General features: G+C 35.9%; 1 protein-coding gene across 4 annotated transcripts in view; it reads left to right on the top strand.

Moving 5' to 3' along the window:
- Window positions 1–22,313, top strand: part of PCSK5 (proprotein convertase subtilisin/kexin type 5) — a 470,026-nt gene that overhangs the window by 159,584 nt on the left and 288,129 nt on the right. For all 4 annotated transcript variants that reach the window (XM_007130098.4, XM_055087125.1, XM_007130100.4 and 1 more), the window contains exons 6-7: window positions 10,171–10,259; window positions 13,540–13,712. In XM_007130098.4, coding sequence (XP_007130160.1) covers window positions 10,171–10,259; window positions 13,540–13,712 — 262 coding nt within the window. The remainder of the gene's footprint in view (window positions 1–10,170; window positions 10,260–13,539; window positions 13,713–22,313) is intronic.

Here is a 22,313-nt window from a genome sequence, read left to right as displayed (position 1 = left end):
GCAGATTCTCAACCACTGCGCCACCAGGGAAGCCCTATATTTCTGTTTTTGTGCCAGTACAGAAAGTGTTATATTTCTGTGTTCTGGAATTGTAGGTAGTAATTATCCTAAGAAAGCAGACAGATGTCCAGTGGAAAAGGTGGGCATCATGTTGTCCTTCCAGTTCCAAGGGAGAGTCGGATCCTCCGAATCCACATTTAATGAACTTTTAAGAGAAAACACTTGACTCCCAACTCACTAAAAACACCCCTGAAAAGAATCAGCAGGAATGACTAATTTCTGAATATTCATAGTCAAGAGGTAAAGTAGACAATTTCTCAGGCCTACATTGGTGGTGGAATATGAGATCAGGCTGTTCCCAAAGCTCTAACTACATGGAATAAAAACCAGTAGGTCTGGGCTTCCCTGGTGGCGCGGTGGTTGCGCGTCCGCCTGCCGATGCAGGGGAGCCGGGTTCGCGCCCCGGTCTGGGAGGATCCCGCGTGCCGCGGAGCGGCTGGGCCCGTGAGCCGTGGCCGCTGGGCCTGCGCGTCCGGGGCCTGTGCTCCGCGATGGGAGGGGCCACGGCAGTGAGAGGCCCACGTACCACAAAGAAAAAAAAAAACAAAAACAGTAGGTCTAAGTTTCAAAGACTGAACAGAACACTCTGATAAGAAGTTAGGGAGTTCGAAGAGCAGGGTGGTGGGCTCTTAATAGACCCAGTGGGGAAGGAATAGCATCATGGAATCACTAGGAGATATAGACAGGCATGGGCGATCTGAATTCATAGAAATAAGCTCAAGTAACATGTAGAAAACTAATCATTAAAGCAAAAAGAGAAACCGAAAAGCATGGTGGGGTAAATTTAGAGTATTAACCAGGGAGCCAAGAAAAAGGGCCTCATTTCATCATCATGATTAATATATTTCATCAAAGGGATCTCTCATACCCTAGTGCCTTGACATTGTTGTTGATCCATAGGAGAAGGGTAGGAAGAGAGGTAGGCTGATAAAAAGCTGGTTACTGTCTTGGTCAGGACTATATACATAACACATGTACATAAATGCCTCCTGTGAGCTTTTTCGTTTTTTAATTGAAGTATAGTTGATTTACAATGTTATGTTAGTTTCAGGTGTACAGCAAAGTGACTCAGATATATATATACATACTAGTTTTTATTCCATGTAGTTAGAGCTTTGGAAACAGCCTCATCTCATTTTCTACCACAGTGGAGGCCTGAGAAATTGTCTCCCTTACCCCTTGATTCTTCTTCAGATTCTTTTCCTTTATAGGTTATTACAAAATATTGAGTATAGTTCCCTTTGCTATACAATAGGTCTTTGTTGGTTATCTCTTTTATATATAGTAGTGTGTGTATGTTAACCTGCTGTGGGTTTTACTGTACTTCATCATTCCATGCAACATTATATTTGGGAAAGCAACAGAAGTGAGGTATAAAACTAGGTTTTCTGATAAGTCAAGCTATTAATTCTTTCCTTTAAACGTGGGCTAGCATAGTTAACAATGAATTCATTTAATGGTGAATAAGCCGTTTTACTAGGCTGGGGACTTTAAGGAAGAGGGAAAATGGCAGAGGTTAGAAAACACTTCTAAAGCAGTTTGACCACTTGAGATTTATTTATTGTCAATATTTTGTGTTCTGACTGAAATATTCTTTTTGAATTACAACCAACATTATAAATAACTATACAAATTCTTCAAACCTACAATAATTTTTAAACTTAAAAAGAAATAATCATAAACTCACAGACAGTTTCAGAAATAGTAGAGGTCCCCCATATCCTTCACCTAAATTCTCCCAGTGGTAACAACATATGTAATTATAGTAAAATATCAAAACTAGGAAATTGACATTAATGCAATTTATACACCTTATTCAGATTTTACCAGTTTTTACATGCACTCGTGTGTGTGGGTATATGAATGTGTGTGTCAAACTAACAATACTAACCCTCCAAAAGAAATATTCTTCAGCTTTTTTTTAATACTTATTAGTCATTTACATATGATATTATCTGATGCTAATTCTTAGTAGTATTCTATTACTACCTAATATTCTAATACTATAATATATTTTTTCATTTTCTTTCCTTGCCTGCAGTGTATCTGTTAGACTTTGGAGCAGTTGATGAATGCTAACTTTTATTAATTTCTTTAAATATTGTATATATTACTCCTGAGGGCCAAAAAGAGGATTCACAATGTGTATTGCTAAGTATAGAAACTGTCATAGTTTAAGTTCATGTTTAAAATTCTTTCAATATTAGGCTATCAAAAGGTCTGTGACTATAATCTTATTTTATGTATCTGTTTGTCATTGTCTTAGTTCAGACTACTCTAACAGAATACTATAGACTGGGTGGCTTAAACAACAAATATTTATTCTTCACAATTCTGGAGGCTGGGAAGTCTAATATCAAGGTATTGGCAGATTTGGTTTTCGGCTTGTAGATGGCTGCCTTCTTACATGGCAAAGAGAGAGAAGGGAAGCAAGCTCTCTTGTATCTCTTCTAATAAGGGCACTCATCCCATCATGATGGTACCACTTTCATCACTTAATTACCTCCCCAAGGCCTCATCTCCAAATATCATCACATTGGGATTAGGGTTTCAACATGTGAATTAATTAGGGGTGGGGCAGACAGAAACATTCAGTCCATAGTAGTTATTTTGAATGAGTTTTCCTAGTATATTTTGAGTTTCTTGCTAGTATAATAAAAAAAATTAATATCATTGAAGCCTCAGGGACTATGTATAATTGTAGTCACATCAGAAGCTATTGTCTTAATTGTCTCACGAAAACTAATCACCAAAAAGTGGACTGTGTGATTTTTTTTCTTCTTAAAATTTTTAATTTACCTTTTTAAAAAAATATATTTCTTAAGCTTTTTGCTGAAGACAGGGTGCAAATCCATTTTCAGCTATTTTCCATTCTTCTTAAGTTTTTTAAGATTCCCAACATTTCCTCCTTATAACTCAAGTTGAATAAATTATCATGGGGATTCTATAAAAGATATTGTCAAATATGCTGTCATCAATAGTAATGAGGAAATAAAGTTGCCTGTGCGTCACAAAATAAGTAGGGTAGCAGGCAAAGAAGTCAGGAAATCTTGGCAAGCATTGAAAGACTTAGGAATGTGTGTCCTTGTGAGTCTTGCTGGAAGAGTGAAAAGGCTTTAGAAAAGGAGCCAGGAGACCCAGATCTAGTCTTTGCCCTGTCACAGTTTATACCTTCCAATCACTGTCTTACTGACTAAATTTTCTCACTTGTAAAATAAGAGAAGTAATGTCTGTTTTGCTTACATCACAGGGTTGAAGTGAGAATCAGATGAGGTTAAAATACTTTGCGAAGTGGAGAGTGTGATATAAAGTGGTAATATTATCAAGAACAACACAAGCAGTCAGAAACAGCCGCTCTTGAGTGATATATTGGAGAACACCTCAAACACATCACTATTTCTTGCTCCCCTCTCCCCTTCTAAGGGGGCTTTTGAAGTAGACTCAGATGGAAGGTTTTCACTCAGATCCAAGCAGAATCAAAACATGCCAAGGAGAATGGGCACATCAGATGTCAAAAGGGAATAGAAACAGTGAGAGAGGGAGCCAGAATCCACAAACAGCTGAAGATGTTTGTTCCAAGAAAGAAATGAAATAGAAAGTAGTCTTTCTCCAACTTTCCATTGCTTGATTCCATACAAATATAAGTTTGACTTTCAAGCAATGTCGTGATAACTAAAGGGAGACCTCTTGCATGTGTCCTGATATCTCTGGTTCATTGCTGAGCTCATTCACATCTTGTTTTCAGATCCATGGTAAATCTCAAATGAGTTAATATTTCCATCCCCACTAACTCATATGAAATAAAAAGAAGTTCACAAAGCAGTGTGACTAGAGGACTGGGAGAAAGCAAACAAAGGAGTAAAGGTGGTATTTTACTACCTAGCAAGATTTAGTAGACCCCACAAATTTATACTCTAGGCTAACTTCACCTAACTTGTATGTGTTCACAATATTATAGAAATGAGTTAACAGGCATTCTCGGATCTCATTTTCCATCTTTTCAATCAGATAGCCAAGGTAAAACTTGTTGACACCTGTAATTGCAGTGGTTTCTTGTTGGGTAATGTAGCAGATGACAAAAAAAAAAATTTTTTTCTGAGTAAGAAAAAGCCATCGGACAAAGACAGACATGATTTTTAAATCAAAATGCTCTTTAAGCCAAATGGTTTATTCAAGTAAAAATTATATAATACGTTTTACACTTACTAGGGGCAGTGGCAGCAATGCCCTTAAGAGATTCAGAGAAGTGATGCATTTTTAAGTCCTAGTTTGTCTACATGTGCTTTATTTTAGATGATGTCCAATTTAAGTCACTGGTTTATATATCCTTATAATTTACATAATTGGGTTATCTTCTAGAAGTCTCAGAAAATATGTGTCTTAGTAATATTGTGAACATATGCAAGAAAGCAAAACAGGTGACTCATTTCCAAGGGACATTACGTGGGACGTGGCTAGTAAAGTTTGCCTTTAGGTGCGTGTGGGTCAGAACATAATCTAATGAGTATATTGTTTTCTGGACTAAAATCTACTAAAATTTTCTTATGCTGAAAATACTTTACATGCTCATAATCTGTCATCTCTGAAGAAAAATACAACTGAAAAACAGACTTTTGTCTGTTTTGTGACTTTCATATTTATTGACATCATGAGTATACTTTTTGCTAACCACCCTTTGTTCTTTGGGAGAAGGAAGAAATTGAATCATGTTCATGTACTTGAATAGGTCATGATGATATCCATTGTTCTATGATCTATTTAAAATCCATGTCAAGACAGAGTCCAACTAGGATATAAAAATAAAAAAGATGACTAGTACTTTACTTGGAGTAATGATCATTGTCATCTGAAGAGTAGGCTGTTTAAATGTAGTTGAGCTGTCAGTTTGGACCCTCAATTACAGTATGCTGCAATATGTGATTTAACTGATATTTAAAATATATGTGTCAACAGTACAGTATAACTTTCCTGTTTCCCCAAAATAGCCCATATATTATGATGTAGAGCCCTGTACAGAAATCTTTACAAGAAATGTTTTTATAAACAAAATAGTCACTCTGTTCTTCACTTACAAACGTTCACTGTACATTAATGATGCACATAATATGTGCAAGGCTTTACTGCATTTTAGAAATACAGAACCATGTTACTTCTGTTTTTTAGTAATATGGTAGAACAGATATTCAATTAAATCTCTCCTATCACACTATATCTAAAACTCATGGGAAAATATTAAAGAACTTTTCAGTGCATGGTTGAGCTAATGGGTTACCAGAGTATTTCTCTGAGAAAGTGCAAATTTATCAACTACGTGGGCAACAGGTGGACACTAGGCATTTCCCAGGGTGAGCAACCAATCCCAGCCAGACTGGAGATGGATTTTTAAAAGTCCAGAGATGGCAGGAGACAAGGCCTTGGTCCAAAGGGTGAGAGAAGCTTTCTGCATAAAACGGAACCCCTGAGGTACTATCTTCAGTGCAATAACCATAGAAAAAGAAAACCTACACAGAGAGACAGAGGATGTATTTGACTTTCTCTCCCTCGGTGATAGATAGGGCAAGAGGATAAATAAATAACTACCTTGGAGAATAACTAAATTCTCTTGTGGAATTTGCACCTATAATCCATATTACTTGTATGGCCCACATTTTTAATTTGGTGGAACAGGTCCTGGTTGGTGTAGCCCAAAATATGTGTTAGAAGTGAATTTAGACCTTCTTTAAAACAATGAGTTTTCCATACCATCCTCAAGGAATTCACAAAGATAAAAGCCTAAACAACATGATCTCCTAATTTGACAATTCACCAACTACATGGGGGAAACATCACCATGAAAACAAGCCAATAGAAAAAACGAATAGCAGAATTGGATTCACCTATTTAGAATTATTATATATAATTCGTATGCATCAAGAAATAAATATTGAAAAGTATTTTTAAGAAAAAGTGACTATCCAAATTAACTGGGTGGACTTGACAAAAGAACTTTAAAAAGTAAAATGTATAAATAACTGAAAAGAAGAATGCAATGAATGGACTAAGTAGCAGGTTGGTCATGGCCGAAGACAGGATAAGTGAAGTATAGGACTGAGCAGGTTACACAGAACACAGCCGAGAGAGAGAAGGATGGGGGAAGCCTGAAGGTGAGATTGAAGATTATGATAGTGTGAAAAGGTCTAATGTATGCTGAACGGGGATTCTGATAGGAGGAACCATAGAATGATGTAAAGGCAGTGCATCAAGGTAGTAGCTTACAAAGGTACTAGCTAAGACTTCTGAAGATTTAAATATTAAACTACAGGTTTAGGAATTCCAAGAAAGAATTTTTTTAAATACATACATATAACATCTTCATGAACCTGCAGAATAGAAAAGACAAAGATCTGAAAAGCATCCAGAGAGAACTAGATTGCCAGATGGCTGATTTCTCACCAGAAACAATGGAAGCTAAAAATTGGTGGAATGGCATCTTTGAAGTGCTCTTAGTCTAGGATTCTATATCCAGTGAAATTAGTTTTTAAGAACAACAGTAAAGGGCTTCCCTGGTGGCGCAGTGGTTGACAGTCCGCCTGCCGATGCAGGGGACATGGGTTCGTGCCCCGATCCGGGAAGATTCCACGTGCCGCGGAGCGGCTGGGCCCGTGAGCCATGGCCGCTGAGCCTGCGCGTCCGGAGCCTGTGCTCCGCAATGGGAGAGGCCACAACAGTGAGAGGCCCAGGTACCGCAAAAAAAAAAAAAAAAAAAAAAAAAAAGGAACAACAGTAAAATAAAGTCATTTTCTGAGGCTACCAAAAGCCTCTCCGATGGGTACATTTATAGAATGTTCTTCAGAAAGAAATCAGTGATCCCAGAAGGAAATAAGAGCTACAAAAATAAACAGAGCAAAGAATGTAAATCTAAACAAACATTGATTGTTTAAAGTAGAACAGTGATGGGTGATTTCTAGAGTTAAAAAATCCAATGTATAACTATAATTATGGGGGGATCATGTCAAGCGGTAGATAATCAGTTAAAACATTCTAAAGTCTGCATTGTTTGGGAAAAGGTGAAAAAAGTATTAATAACTTTAGTGTTTGTGATCTTAGCTATCTATTATCAAATATCTAGGATAACCATTAAATAATAGAATATAACATCCAAACTAGTAAAGGGAAAAAAAATACAGAAATGAATATGAATATATGAATACATAGACACTGTAAATGGACTGACTCTTGAGTCAAAGATAGCCTAGCTTCAAAAAAACATAATTATATTCCACTTATGAGGCATACTAATATGAACACAGAATATTTGAAACTAAAAGGATCAAGTGGTTTATAATTTAAAAACCAGATATCTTTAATTTTTGTTGCAAGAACCACAGTGTTACTACATATTCATAAACTGTTTCACTAGAAAGACTTGATAATTCCTTTCTAAATACAATAAACTTTGATAGAACTGCAAAGAACATTAACAAATCCACAATATAATGAACAAGCTTGACATAATGGACTTATATGGAACAATTGGAGAATACACATCCTTTCAAGCACATGGAACATTTATAAAAGTTGATCATATGCTTCTCCACTTTATGAGCTCACAAAATTCAAGTGATTGCTTCATAAAAATCATATTCTTTTATCATAAGGTAATCAAGTTATTGATCGATATAAAAAACATAACACCTGCATACATTTGAAAAATTTAAATCATACTTCTAAATAACCCATGGGCCAAAGAATAAACCAGAGCCAAATTAAAAGCATACGTCCTTATGATCCTGTAGAACTTGCATTAATTAATAATAGAGCCAATGAAGTATAAAAACAGTAGACTCATAAAGGGAATTTGACATTTGAATAAAAATAACCTACACCATGAAGTAATATGCAATAAGAGGCTAATGAAGATTCATAGTAAATAATTACTATGCTCGGGAAAATTAGTAGTTTAGCTTGGGGCTTACAAAAATATTTTTTTAAAAAAGAGATCATTTTTTCTGATGATTAAAGTGTATAACCAAATATCAGAGGGCAAGATAATTATGAGTACATCAAAATTAAATAACTATGTGTGACAACCTAAAAGTGCCATAAATAAGATTGTTACATTCCAAATAAAGCATTTGGAAATATATTTGCAACAGTTATGATGGAAAGGCAATAAGTGATTTGGGCAAGAAGCATGAAGAGGTTATTCAGAAAGCAAGAAATAGAAATAGGTAATAAATATTTGAAAAGATGTACAACATCAAACGTAATCAGAAGGGATAAAGAGGGAAGCAACAATGAGATAATATTTTTCAAGTCTCCTTGGTAAGTATGAAAAAGATTGAAAACTCATACATAGAGGTTTACGTACACAGGGGTTCGTCCAGATATTTTCTCCGTTCTTCATATTGTCATTCAACTTGGCTTATGACCTGTCTTTTTTGGTCATGAATTAAAATTTGGTGTTTTGTAGTACTAGTTATCAGCCTTGCAGTTTTTATGAGGTTCGGTTATACTACTTTTATCTTCTGTTGACAGTGTGACAGTATATTCTGTACTCTTTGATCCATTAATTCCACTTCTAGAAATTTGTCCCAAGGTATATAAAATTTTGTATGTACAAAACTTTTTTGTAGCCTCATTGATACTAGTGAAAAAATGGGTAAATTTCCAGAAGTAAAGATTATGATGCATGTGTGTGTGTGTGTGTGTGTATATACATACACACACACACATATATAGGTATATGTATATAGGTATATGCCATTTCTATATAAATATGAAAGATTATATAGAATAATAGTAACCATTTAAATGATATATAGATTAATATTTACATAAAAAGAGATGCATGATATTACTAAGTGGAAAAAGCAGGATCTATCTCTTTTGTGTGAACTGGTGTGTACCTACCTATCAGTTGTAAGGAGCTACTTGTTTATAGTTGCATAGACAGTAGTTATATCCCATGATGAGTGTGTAGAATATGCTGTAAAATAAAAAGTACCAGAACAGAATTTGGGGTCCTGAGTTTTAGTCACTGTTGGGCTATTTTTGACAGATCTCTTTACATCTCAGGGCCTCCTTAAGTGCCCTCATCTCCAAAAATGTGGGAAGGGAGGTGAGCATTGACTTCATTAGCATAGAAACACACCACAGTGGTTGTCACGTCCCCCTCCTGCATCCAGGGCAAGCATTAGTCGTCAGTCCTCGCCTTCTTTCTCTGGGCTTAGCCATGCCTTAGAATTGTTCTCAGCACACACCGTATTAGGCCACCATTTCTAAACAGATTGTCCTTTGCACTTGACGCTTCTTTGCCATCCTTGGATAAGATCTTAGAAGTCCTTTCAGCTAAATGATTTTTCTGATTAAAGAACTAAGTTACTGTGGTGAGAAATAACAGGGACTATCTTTCAGAAAAATTTTGTACTTTTCTGGCAGCCACATCTTAAAAAAGCAGTAAAAAGGTGAACACAAACAGGTAAAATAGGTTTTGATAATATATTTTATTAAGTACAATATATCAACGTGTAATTGATATAACTACTAATGCATTATTTTATGTTGTCTTTTCACATAAGATCTTTGAAATCCAGTGTGTATTTACAGCAATCCCATCTTAGATGATGAATTTTCTTTGGAGATCCTTGATGTATATTTTAATTTCCTGTTTAAAAAGTAGTTTCTCATACCCACATTCTTAAATTTTCTGATAAATGAATTGAGTACTTGTTTTAAAATTTAATTAAAATTAAAGATTAAGATGTGGTCACACTAGCCATATTTCAAGTACCCATTAGCCATATGTGGCTGGTGTTTACCATATTGGACATCGAAAGTTCAGAGAATACAAAGGAACATACAACTTGATTTTAGCCTTCAAGGAGATTTTCTGGTTGGGAAAGCAAGATATCAAAAATAAGCATACAAGAATGTAATCCAAAACAGAATGTAATTAAGTGCTAAAAGTTTGCCATGGACAGACTTAGTGCTACTTGGGTAAGAAGTTCCAGAAACACCTACAGCTTGCTACATTCTTCACCACTTTGAAGTCTGAGTGGTGTCGAGGATGTGTTGAGTTTGGCAGAATGAGGTGTCTTCCTTTAGAAAGTGTGTGTGTTCTCCCTGCAGGCACGGGACCCGCTGTGCTGGAGAAGTGGCCGCCGCAGCAAACAACTCTCACTGCACAGTTGGCATTGCTTTCAACGCCAGGATCGGAGGTATGGGAAACAGACACGAGTGGATGTAGAAACAAGCCAAGAGCTCTCACCCTAACTGGTTCTCAGGACCCTTTTCTGAACTAAAGACAGGCATATTTTTGCATAATAGAGTTCAACTACTGCTGACAGCAAAATGACTGTGTTAACCTGCATTATTAAGCAGCCCCCCTAAAGCGTTGCAAACACAGACATTTCTTTCTTTAAATAGGAATTAGAAAAGGTTGTCCAATAACGAAGATGGGGTCATTAGCCTCTATACCAAATTGTACATTTGGTACCTGGGTCAGAAAGAACTAAGGATATAAACACCAGGCCATAATATCTCTATGGAAAGAAGCATTTTGAAATTCTGTCAAAGCAGAAAATATTTTTTTCTTTCCCATAGGCTTTACAAAAAGTTCCTTTTCATTGTAATTAAAAGGTAAATAGTAAAATCTCCTTTTGTAGTCCCAGAGTATAGTAATACTATTACCATTAATAATTGCAGGTTATAGATATATATATATAGATATATGTACACACACACATACACAAGCTCAAATATACATATACTTACTACAAGGACCAACCAAAGCAGTGTAAATTCAGATATTAATAAAACAAACTCTTACCCATTTGTAATCATCTTTTTTAGTATAGCCTGGTGACACAGCCACGCACAAATGGGAAGAAAACATTGTAAGAAATGGTATAGATACTACTGGCTTGGAAGGTGTTCCTCTAAGCATCTCCTGAAGGGTTTCATAAGCTGAAGCTCCTGGAACCAGGCTGACATCCTTGTTTCCAATATACTATTTGTTTCCAAATGGTACACAGTGTTGGATCTAAAAAATAGAAATGATAGTCCTTTCTAAGGTTAATGTAGATGTGTTATAACATGAAATAATTGGGATATATAATGACAGTGCTAAGAAAAGGTTTTCTGAGACTGTCTTTTGTGTCATTCATCAGTAAATTTGACCTTTATTTCTTTCATTTCACCCGGGATTCCTAGAGTATGGCAGCTTATTAACCAGTAATTAGCAGTACTCTGAGAGCATCTGCTGTGTATCAAGGACAAGGTTCATGGAGGTGTTATGGAAAGGAGACAGACATCCTCTGAAGAATCGTGAGGGTGCTGGAGGCCCCTGCTCTCCTCAGGATAACTGGATGACCACAGTGGCTGTCCAGTCAATCCTACTTGCTGGCCAGCACACACACACTCACATACACAGACACACACCCAGGTCCCTATCGTTACTATTCAGTACTAACCCAGCATTTCTGACCTTGAGGGAATGAAGGGATGAACTTGTGAAGTTCACAGATAAACTGCTGACCTAGCTAAACAAGACCTCTAAAAACATGAATGAATGGCAATGCCTGACAAATGTTCTTTCATCCTAAAGGCAAAAACATTCTAAATTATAAATTTAACCCCTCAGACCCAAGGCATGAAGGCTTACAGTTAGTTAAATGAAGAAAAAGTAACTTTTCATTTTTAAACTTGAGAAAATAAAATTCTTATCAATTTTTGGTCAGAAAATTAATATTATGCTATAGATATGGTTTTATCAAGCATGTTTTCATGGACATCACATAAATTTCATGGTGTAGAAACTGAATTCAGGTGCTGTGTAGACACTCTTGTGTTTAGACATACTGATTGGATTGTAAAATAGTTCCATTTTATGCTTTTAAATAGAAGTAAGCATATGAAATATTTCATCTTTATTTGGTATAAACTATGCAGATGAGTTTTGAATATTCATTTCAAATCAAAACAAACCAATGGCTGCTGAGGACCCAGTATGTGCAGAGCATCCTGCTGGGTATTTTCCTCCCACAAAATAAACTGCTGAAAAGCTTTCTAAGTATGCTTTACATTCCATAATTTTTAAATGGACTTGTTCAAAACCTTTGTTCTCCAGACCACCTGTTTCTATACATCTTTAAAAATACGCAAGTCTAGAAGAAAAGTTAGTCAAAAGATACAGCAGCCAAATGCAATGTCTTTAGGGATGCTTTGGGGAAATTTAAGGTAGAGTGGGTGTTTGTTTCCCCCTTTTTTGGGAAAAAATATTAAAGGATAGAGTGTCATATCTGTCATGTAATTTAAAATGGTTTAGCCTAATATTTATATTTTTAGACGAAGAAAATGTGGCAAAATGTTAACAGTTGTTGAGTCCTGGCTGTATCTGGGTTCATTGTCCTTTTTTCTGTTTTTCTGTGTTTGTGATTTTATAGTTAAATGTTAAACATTTTTTTAAAAGTGCAAAGAAGATATGGTTCCTTCAAGAATATTTTTATATTCCACCAGAATTCCCACCTCAAACCACATAGCCTCTAAAGCTGCCTGATTTAGGGTTTTATTATTTAATCCTCATTTATTGGTAACCAAAGAAAGTTGAAATCCTACTGGATAACAGAGTTTTCCTAAGGAGTAAATTTGGGCTATAAGGACATAATTTTAATATAATACAGTGTCTCGGTGATGGTATTTAGCTTCAGCTGAAGGAAAGACATGTTTACTTATTAGGTGTTTTGTTGTTATTGCGTGTCTGTCTGTAAAATAAAAAGAAAAAAGAAAGCTTTGTATTTGACAATTTTTTTTAGTATCTTAGTTTCTATTTTTGCAAATTAAGGTTAATAATAAATTCCTATCTGTCTGGTGGGAATACTTACATGAAAATTAATGACTAAACATTGCCAAAACCCTTTGAGAATTATTTGATGTGTAACATGCACAGAGGGCATTCTCATTTATTATTTGACTTATAATAACTTGGCAAAGAAGTAATATATTAAGTTCACATCGGTATTTCAGATTAGGAGATAATATTAAATATGGAGGAAATTGGACCACTCTAACTTGGCGGCTTTCCACATTTCTAAGACTGCTGAGGTTAGAATGTTTTATACCAATTATGAGCACAGGGTACCTAATGAAGAGAAGTTTAGGGAAGATGGATTGCTTGAGGCTCCCTTTGTCAAGAGACAAAGATATCCCTTAAGACAGAGATAAAGAGAAGGGAAAGAATGTGGAAACTTAGAAAAAGAGAACAATGGCTAAAAAAGTTTTTAAAGAAGTGTTGCTCTTCTCCATGCAATGTAACTTCCTTTCCCCCCAAAAAAGCTTCAGAAAAGTCTTGCACTATCCTTTTCTGAGGAACATATGCTGACTTAAGTGTTGATTTAAAGGTTATTCTTTCCTTTAAAAAAAAAATGCTACAATTGAAATACATCTTGGTCTGTTTGGGTGAAGCTTCTGATAGAGTTACTTCCCCTTTCTGTCTTACAGGAGTTCGAATGCTGGATGGAGATGTCACGGATATGGTTGAAGCAAAATCAGTTAGCTTCAATCCTCAGCATGTGCACATTTACAGTGCGAGCTGGGGCCCGGATGATGATGGCAAGACTGTGGATGGACCAGCTCCACTCACCCGGCAAGCGTTTGAAAATGGTGTTAGAATGGTAGGTGTTTTGTTTTGTTTTGTTTTTATTTTACTGGAGTATAGTTGATTCACAATGTTGTATTAGTTTCAGGTGTACAGCAAAGTGATTCATTTATACATACACATATATTCATTCTTTTTTAGATTCTTTTCTCATATAGGTTATCCCAGAATATTGAGTAGAGTTCCCTGTGCTATACAGTAGGTCCTTGTTGGTTATCTATCTTGTATATAGTAGTGTGTATGTTTATCCCAAGCTCCTGATTTATCCCTCCCACCCACATTTCCCCTCTGGTAACCAGAAGTTTGTTTTCAATATCTGTAAGTCTGTTTCTGTTTTGTAAATAAGTTCATTTGTTTCATTTTTTAAAAAATTAGATTCCACATATGAGTGATATCATATGATATTTATCTTTCTCTTTCTGACTTACTTCACTTACTATGATAATCTCTAGGTAAATCCATGTTGCTGAAAATAGCATTTCATTCTTTCTGATGGCTGAGTAATATTCCATTGTATATATATACCACATCTTCTTTATCCATTCCTTTGTTGGTGGACATTTAGGTTGCTTCTATGTCTTGGCTATTGTGAATAGTGCTGCATTGAGCATTGGGGTGCATGTATCCTTTCGGATTATGGTTTTCTCCAGATATATGCCTAGGAGTGGGATTTCTGGATCATATGATAACTCTATTTTTCGTTTTCTGAGGAACCTCCATATTGTTTTCCATAGTGGCTGCACCAACTTACATTCCCACCAACAGTGTAGAAGGGTTCCCTTTTCTCCACACCCTCTCCAGCATTTATTATTTGTAGACGTTTTAATAATGGCCATTCTGACTGGTGTGAGGTGATACTTCATTGTAGTTTTGTTTTGCATTTCTCTGATAATTAGTGATGTTTAACATTTTTTCATGTGCTTTTTGGCGATCTGTATGTCTTCTTTGGAAAAATGTCTATTTAGGTCTTCTGCCCATTTTTTGATTGGGTTGTTTGTTTTTTTGACATAGAGCTGCATGAGCTATTTGTATATTTTAAATGCACCTCAGCTCAAACTGTGTTGATTGGTGATGATTTTCATATGAAGCCACCTCTGAAACAGTGAGTTTCCAATCCTCCCGTCTAGAGGAATGCATGGAGCTCTAGGCTGAGTCAGTAGACAGGATTGTGTGTTGTATCTGTCCTGCAAATAAGCTAAGGGCTAGAGAGTTTCCTCTGATGAGAACAGAGGTATATTTGGATGCTTAGATTTGTTGAAAAGAAATATTTATTAATATGAATATTAACATCATTAATATTCATCAATATGTTAATTTTGGATTTGGAGATATAAATTCTTGAAGCTGTGAGACTGAGAATTGGATATATTGAAACCCTCCAATTGGTGTTGATAGGTCATCCAAAAATGACCTTCTGGGCATCTCCCTTGTGTAGTCCCTTCCCTAGCTTCACCTCTGTCCCAGGACAATATTATTTTTCTGTTCCCACATTCCCTAACCAGGCAGCTTAATTCATCATCATTTTCCTTGATTTCACTAAAAAAATTCACCACTCCTCTCCCCCAAATTGACCATATAATCTAATGTAATCAAATATCTGTTTCAAATTACAGATCTTGAGAAATCTTATTTAAATTAAATTTAAAAATAAGGGCTGTATAGTTGTAATACTTCACCGGAAGCAGCTCCTTTCTCTTTCTTACTCGTGAATGCACCATTGGGTGATTTAAAGCATACATTTTTAAAATTTATTTTAAAAAAGTTTTTATTGAAGTATAGTTAATATATAATATTATATAAATTACAGGTTTACAATATAGTGATTCACAATTCTTAAAGTTTATAATCATTTATAGTTATTACAAAATATTGGCTATATTCCTTGTGTTGTACAATAGATCCTTGTAGTTTATTTTATACCTAATAGTTTGTACCTCTTAATCCCTACCCCTATCTTGCCCCTCCCCCTTCCCTTTCCTGACTGGTAACCACTAGTTTGTTCTCTATATCTGTGAATCTAAAACATACATTTTAATCAGGTTCATGTTTGGCCATTGTTGATCTGGGCCTAACCTCTTTTTGCTTCCTCATCTCTTTTTTCTTTTTAGGAATGTAAGCGTACTCCACTCTTTTTTTTTTTTAATTGAAGTATAGTTGATTTACAATATTGTGTTAGTTTCAGGTGTACAGTAAAATGATCCAGCTAGGTATATATTTTTCAGATTTTCTATTATAGGTTATTACAAGATATTGAATATAGCCCCCTGTGCTATGCAGTAAATCCTGTTGCTTATCTATTTTCTGTAGAGTAGTTTGTATCTGTTAATCCTCTACTCCTAGTTTATCCCTACCTCCTCCCTTTCCCCTTTGGTAGCCATAGGTTTGTTTTCTGTGTCTGTGAAGCATACTCCACTCTTCCTACCCATTGGCACATACTGCTTTCTCTACAGTATGTGGTCTTTGACTCTCTCCCATGACCTACTACTATACGGACAAATCCTATTTGACCATCAAACTTCAGTTAAACTGCTACCTCTTCCCAGAAACCTTCTCACTGCCCAAGCTAGAATTTAGTGTATGTGATCCCTACCTTATTTTCCCGATACTTTGTATTCTTCCTGGTATGTATAGTCTTTATCATGCTCTCTGTCAGAGTTAGTTTTGCATGTATCTTCTTCACTAAATAGTAAGTTCTTGAAGAGCAGGGCTTGTACTCTATGCACCTTTATGGGCTTTGCAAAACCCAAAAAGTACATTGAATTCTAGTGAGTACTCAGTGAATGTTTGTTGAATTTAATTTAATTTACTGCGAATTATGCTAACCATAGGGTTGTTATAAATTCAGCCCAGATTTGAAATAGTGGAATGGATACAGTTGATTAATGTAACATTGCAGCTGGAGTACAAATAATTATGATTCTTCCACCTTTGTGGGATTGGGGTTAGGGTTTTAATCAGAAGACTGAGCTAAGCCGTCTCCTGGTTATTCTGAAAGAGACTGGAGGGAAAGCTTCTGCACTTGTTCTATATGCACTTTCTAACTATAGTTAGGTTTGGTTCAGACTTTTCTAGCTCTGTCAATTTTCAGCTACGTTAGAATCCTTTGAAACTAAGTTGTTGGGTAGAATTTTCCTTTAATCACCAGTAATCTGGTGATTTCATTACCAAAACCTTGGGCTGCACATTACTATTCTTTCTCTCTGTGTCATCAGCACGATGGTTATTCAAGTTAAGTCAGTCATGTGTAGTTCATATTTAATTTTCAACTGTATGTGTATGACTCTCAACATAATAAAGAGCAATCTGAAATTTCTCATTAAAATGAATCTATTTATGTTAGTAGTACACATAGCCTCATGAGTATATATATATAGAGAGAATGTCCTATATTCAGTAGCTATCATTAAATCAGGTGATATGGACCAATGGTTTTCAAATGTATTATTGCTAGTGAATCTTTCATTCAATGGAAATCTTAACTGGAAGTCTAATATATAAAACAAATACAAATGTGGTACGTTGGTGGAAGGAAAAGAGAGCTAAGATTAGAAACAAGATGATCTGAGAAAGTTATTCAGACATATAGAAAGATTATATTCAGAAATAAATAATTTTTAAAAACTTATTCTATGCTCATCATTAATATAAAAGTAATCCATGCCTGTTACAGTAGATCATTACTATAATGATGAAATTAAAATAGATTTTCCTGTCCAACTAGATAACCATTGCTAGGAGTATGGACTATATCTTCCCATACTCCTGTGCACATTCGTGTACCAAATGGGGATCATATGTCTTTGCATGTTGCTGTTTTCACCTAACAGTGTATCATGCATATCCTTCTGGGGCAATCCATAGGATAGGACTCATTTATTTTACTCTTTCAAAATTTTTGGAGTATGGAGATCCCATAATTTATTCAACTTTCCATTGAGGATCTTTCAAGGTTTTAATCTGGGAAAACAAGGACTTTAGTTTTAAAACAGACCATTTACTTTTAGAGTTAAGGCAGTAACAAAAGAAGTAACTCTTAAAAAGAACAAATTATTCTGACTCCTAGCATTGCACATCTAATTATGGAAAAGCAGCGGTGACTCATTTAAATGTGTTAAGATCAGCATGAGAGGGTTTTTATGTGTTTAATATACATGGGCTTGCGACTTAGTCTAGAGTTGAGTCTAAGATTTGTCATTTACTGCTCTCTGACCTGATTTAGATCAAATTACCTCTCTGCTTCCATTTCCTCATCTACAGTAGGGCAATAATGGTATTTACTTACAAAGATGTTATGAGTGCTAAGTGAGATGATAATGCATATAAAGCAATTGACACAATACCTGGAACATAATAGGTGCTCAAGAAATACCATATATATGTTTTTCTTTCTTTGGAAAAGAGATCATGTTCTTCCAGAAAACTTTGTATTTATTCGCAGCCCCCCATTCTTCTCTCCTATACCATTCCACACTGTGGAGTTCTCGATGATTCCATTTAGTTACTTGTAGTGGTAGATTTAAAATAATATGATAAAAGTCAGCATAGACTTTCTGAGTTCTATAATGTCATTTATTTTGTTCTTCCTATGTCTATACTCACCTTCGATTTTACTTGCCTTATGAAAGCTCATCTTCAGTTTCATCGAGATAACCTCTCGGTATACAAATTCATTTCATTTATCCATGTTTGTGATTTTTGAAGCAGTATATTAGATAGCCTTTTCCAGGAAAAAGAAATCTTTCATTCCTCCATTATCAGGCATCAAATGAGTTGGTAAATTTTATATTCTTTGAGATTATTTTAATTTGTGTTCTTTGTGTAATATATACTGTCAAATATATGGAAAATAATTGGATAATTACTTTATGCAAAGTTAGATTATAGAACACAATAATGAAATAAATAAGTGATTTATTAGCTGAGTGATTTAAGGAATGAGGGAATAAGTGACTAAAAATAATTCCTTCAAGAAACTAGCTGAAAATCTGTGTGGCAGTCTAAAGTCACTGTGACTTTAGACTGTTGCAGTTTTTTGTTTTTTGTGGTACACGGGCCTCTCACTGTTGTGGCCTCTCCCGTTGCGGAGCACAGGCTCCGGACGCACAGGCTCAGTGGCCATGGCTCACGGGCCCAGCCGCTCCGCGGCATGTGGGATCTTCCCGGACTGGGGCATGAACCCGTGTCCCTTGCATTGGCAGGCAGATTCTCAACCACTGCGCCACCAGGGAAGCCCAACTGTTGCAGTTTTAACTACATCATCTAGAAACTACAGGAATTGGAATTTCTTCTTTTTATTAAGTTTAGCCAACTTCCGCACTGTAGATAAAAGAGGGAAGAAGACGTCTAAGTTTTATACGTAATACATAAAAGTTTCCCCATTCTAGCAACAAGACGAAACAAACATAGAAACTATCAAGACTATCTGAGCTAAGGAGAAGTATTATGAATGAAATTAAACTGATGACTGGGGGGAAACAGAACTGATTTAGTTAGGGAGGACAGGGAATCATCTTTGAGGAGGTGATATGTGAATGGAGACATAAATGATAGGAAGCCAGTTAGGTGAAGAAATGTGGAAGGAATGTTCTGTGCAGAAGGAACAGCAAGAGCTAAAAAGAACCCTGAGTGGAGAATGATTAGGGTGTATCTCCAGAACAGAATGCTAATTTGGTGTTGGGAGCAACAAGAACAGAAAGCGGCAGTAGTAGATGGCCACAGAAGTAGGCAGGGGGCTAGCTCAGCAGGGCGTCCTAAACCATGAAGGAGGTCTGCCTTTTAATCTGCTACAGAAAGCCAGTGGAGGTTTTCAGCAGAGTAGTGGCCTGATGGAATACACAGTTTTAAAAGATCACTGCTGTGTAGAGAAGGGACTTCGTGTGGGGCGAGGGATGGGAAGGCAAGAGAGGAAGATTGAAATGGTCCAGGAAAGAGTTGATAATGAGTTGGACTTGGGTGACAACAATGCCAAGACATCTGGAGAGATCGGTGGCAAGAGAGAGAAGCCTAAGGATCAAGAAAGATTTCACAAAGGAAATAAATTTTGCTCAGGGAGTCCAAGTATTGATTGTATCCATGCCTTCTGCTTGCTAATCAAAAAATGTAGCAAATATTGAATTTCAAAGTGCTCCCTATTTGTTTACTATAAGATGAGTATTTGGCCTAGTAAAATGGAACACTATTTTCAAAGACTTTATAACAAAATCAAAATTGATTCCATTTATAGCCCCTTTAGAATTAATGTGCCAAAATTGCATTAGAGAAACTATGTTAAACAAACCATGTCACAATTGACAACTTGCTCTCTCTCAAAGATAGCATTATATTTGCTACTACAGAGCTATAAAATTAAATGCAAGAATTAGAAGTATATCATTTGGGCTGCATGAAAATAATAATAGTAATACATTTAACATTTGCTAGTCTACTATACTATACTCTCCTGAGCCCTAAAATAGATAACTTTTAATCTTCACAATAATTTCATAAGATATATGCTCTTCTCCCCAATTTTGTAGAAAACAGATATTCAGCATAGCTAAAGAAGTCAGAATGTGGGCCTCAACAAAATCTAATAGATGTTTTTTCAAGTTGTCATTTCTGTTCTCTTTGGCACATCTGTCCTCCTCCCTCCATCTGTGACCACATACTCTAGCTTTTCTCCTGTTACCATGGTGAATTAGTTGCTATTCTACCTAAGTCCTCTGCCTCCAATTCTTCACTTGACCCCATTCCTTCTCACCTCATCAGTGACATGGCTCAATCAGTTAGCTTCTCTTTCGTCTTTAAAATTTCCCTCTCAACTGTATTATTGCCATCCACAAACGTTCACACTGCTAATTCTCCTATCTCAAAAGAGAGAGAGGAGAATCCCTCTCTGGGCTCCTATCTCCTTCCAATTACTGCCTCATTTTTTTTTCACTTTGAAACAAAATTCCTTGAAACTGTGGTCCATACTTGCCCTCTACAACCTCATTTGTCCTATCATCTGGGAAGCCACGGCATCAGGACTCTGCCCCATCATCCCACCGAAGCTGTTCTTATCAAGGTCACCGTGAAACCCAGTACTCTTCTCTGAGTTCTTATCTAATTTGTCCTGACAAGGACTCCTGCCTGGTTCTTTCTATCCACAATATAACATACATGCACTCCAACCCTTCAGAACCCCTTTTTGGCAATTTTTATCCCTTCTTCTATGTATTAGATTTACTTACCTTGTTAATTGATTGTCTCCTCCATGAAGGCCCTGAGTTTGACTGTTTTGTTCTCTACTGTATCCCAAGTACCCAAAACAGTGTCTTGTACTCTGTAGGTATTTAGTGAATGAATGTATGAATGACTTCCATGCCAATTTGCTGCGTATACTGAGTTAATTTGCTTAGGGGTCACACTTTCATTGTTTTTGGTTAATATTTTGGAAATGAGTTATTAACATACATGGAATAGTCTGGTGATTAGTGTACCCAGACTCTGCATTCAGACTCTTCAGTGGGTTCTAATACCTTGCCTTTTTCAAGTTAATTAGCCTCTCTGCGGATCAGTTTGTTCCTCTGTACAATGGAGCTAAATGCTAGTAATTAGTTTATAGGACTATTATGAGGATTATATGATTTATGCCTGTTAAATACTCAATAGAGTTCCTGGAACATAAGAATCTCTCATTATGTTATGAATCTTAATCATTATCATCACTAAAAGGGCAAGAGTAATAAAAGTGAAATACTGATTAATCATGTAAATATTATAAAAAGTTTTTATTGTTCCAAATCTCTGGGTTTAATCAATTTCATATTGCTGAATGGTCCTTAGGGAAGGTAAGTATATAATCTTGAGATTATTATTAAGGAATGGCCAAAATAAATGGGAGAAAATACCCAAGGTTTTCTAAAGCTTTTCCGTAAAACACTAATTAATAAAATGCTAAAAAGGGGGGGGATGGAGGTATTTTGGTGTCAAATACACTTGAGAAACACCACTTATTATATGCTTCCTCTAGAAATTTAAAAGCATATTAAAGGCTCTGAGAAGTCCTGCAGTAGAGAGATGTGTTTAAGTTTATTTAATCATTGTTCTAAACTTTAACCACACCAAAGCTTTTATTTTCATGACTTTTTTGAATTGCTGTTAAATTTCACTTTAAGTTCTTTAGAATTGCTTAGTGAAAATTCAGCTAAACTTATTAGAGTCAGAATGTTAGAACTGGAAATAATTTTAGTGATTGAGTTGTTTTTACCAACACTAATGTATTTATTTACTTGATGTCTCTGCCATTCACCCAATCTCCCTTCCTAAAACTCGTCATTTCCTCTTTTCTTCGATCTAGTCATCTAATAAGTCTTTCTTTCCTGTACTACTTCTGAAAAGTCTGTGGAATCTGCCCTCTTGTCCTCACAACTAGAACCAACATCTCTCGTATAGACTTTGGCAATAGCGTAATTTCAAAACTTCCATCCTCCCAGCTTGAGCTTCAACTTTCAATTCAGCATGAACACCACAGCCAAAGAAGTATTTTTATATGTAAATCTTGTCATTTGTCTTCTCTTTAAAACTCATCACTGCTCCCTGTGACCAACAAGGAACATTCTGAGCTTCTTAGGAGGGCACATAGGGTCTCTTACAA

Source organism: Physeter macrocephalus, chromosome 9 (genome assembly GCF_002837175.3).
Source record: "Physeter macrocephalus isolate SW-GA chromosome 9, ASM283717v5, whole genome shotgun sequence".
NCBI lineage: Eukaryota > Metazoa > Chordata > Mammalia > Artiodactyla > Physeteridae > Physeter > Physeter macrocephalus.
Note: the sequence above shows the minus strand (reverse complement) of the source record. Positions and strands in the feature narration are given on the sequence as shown.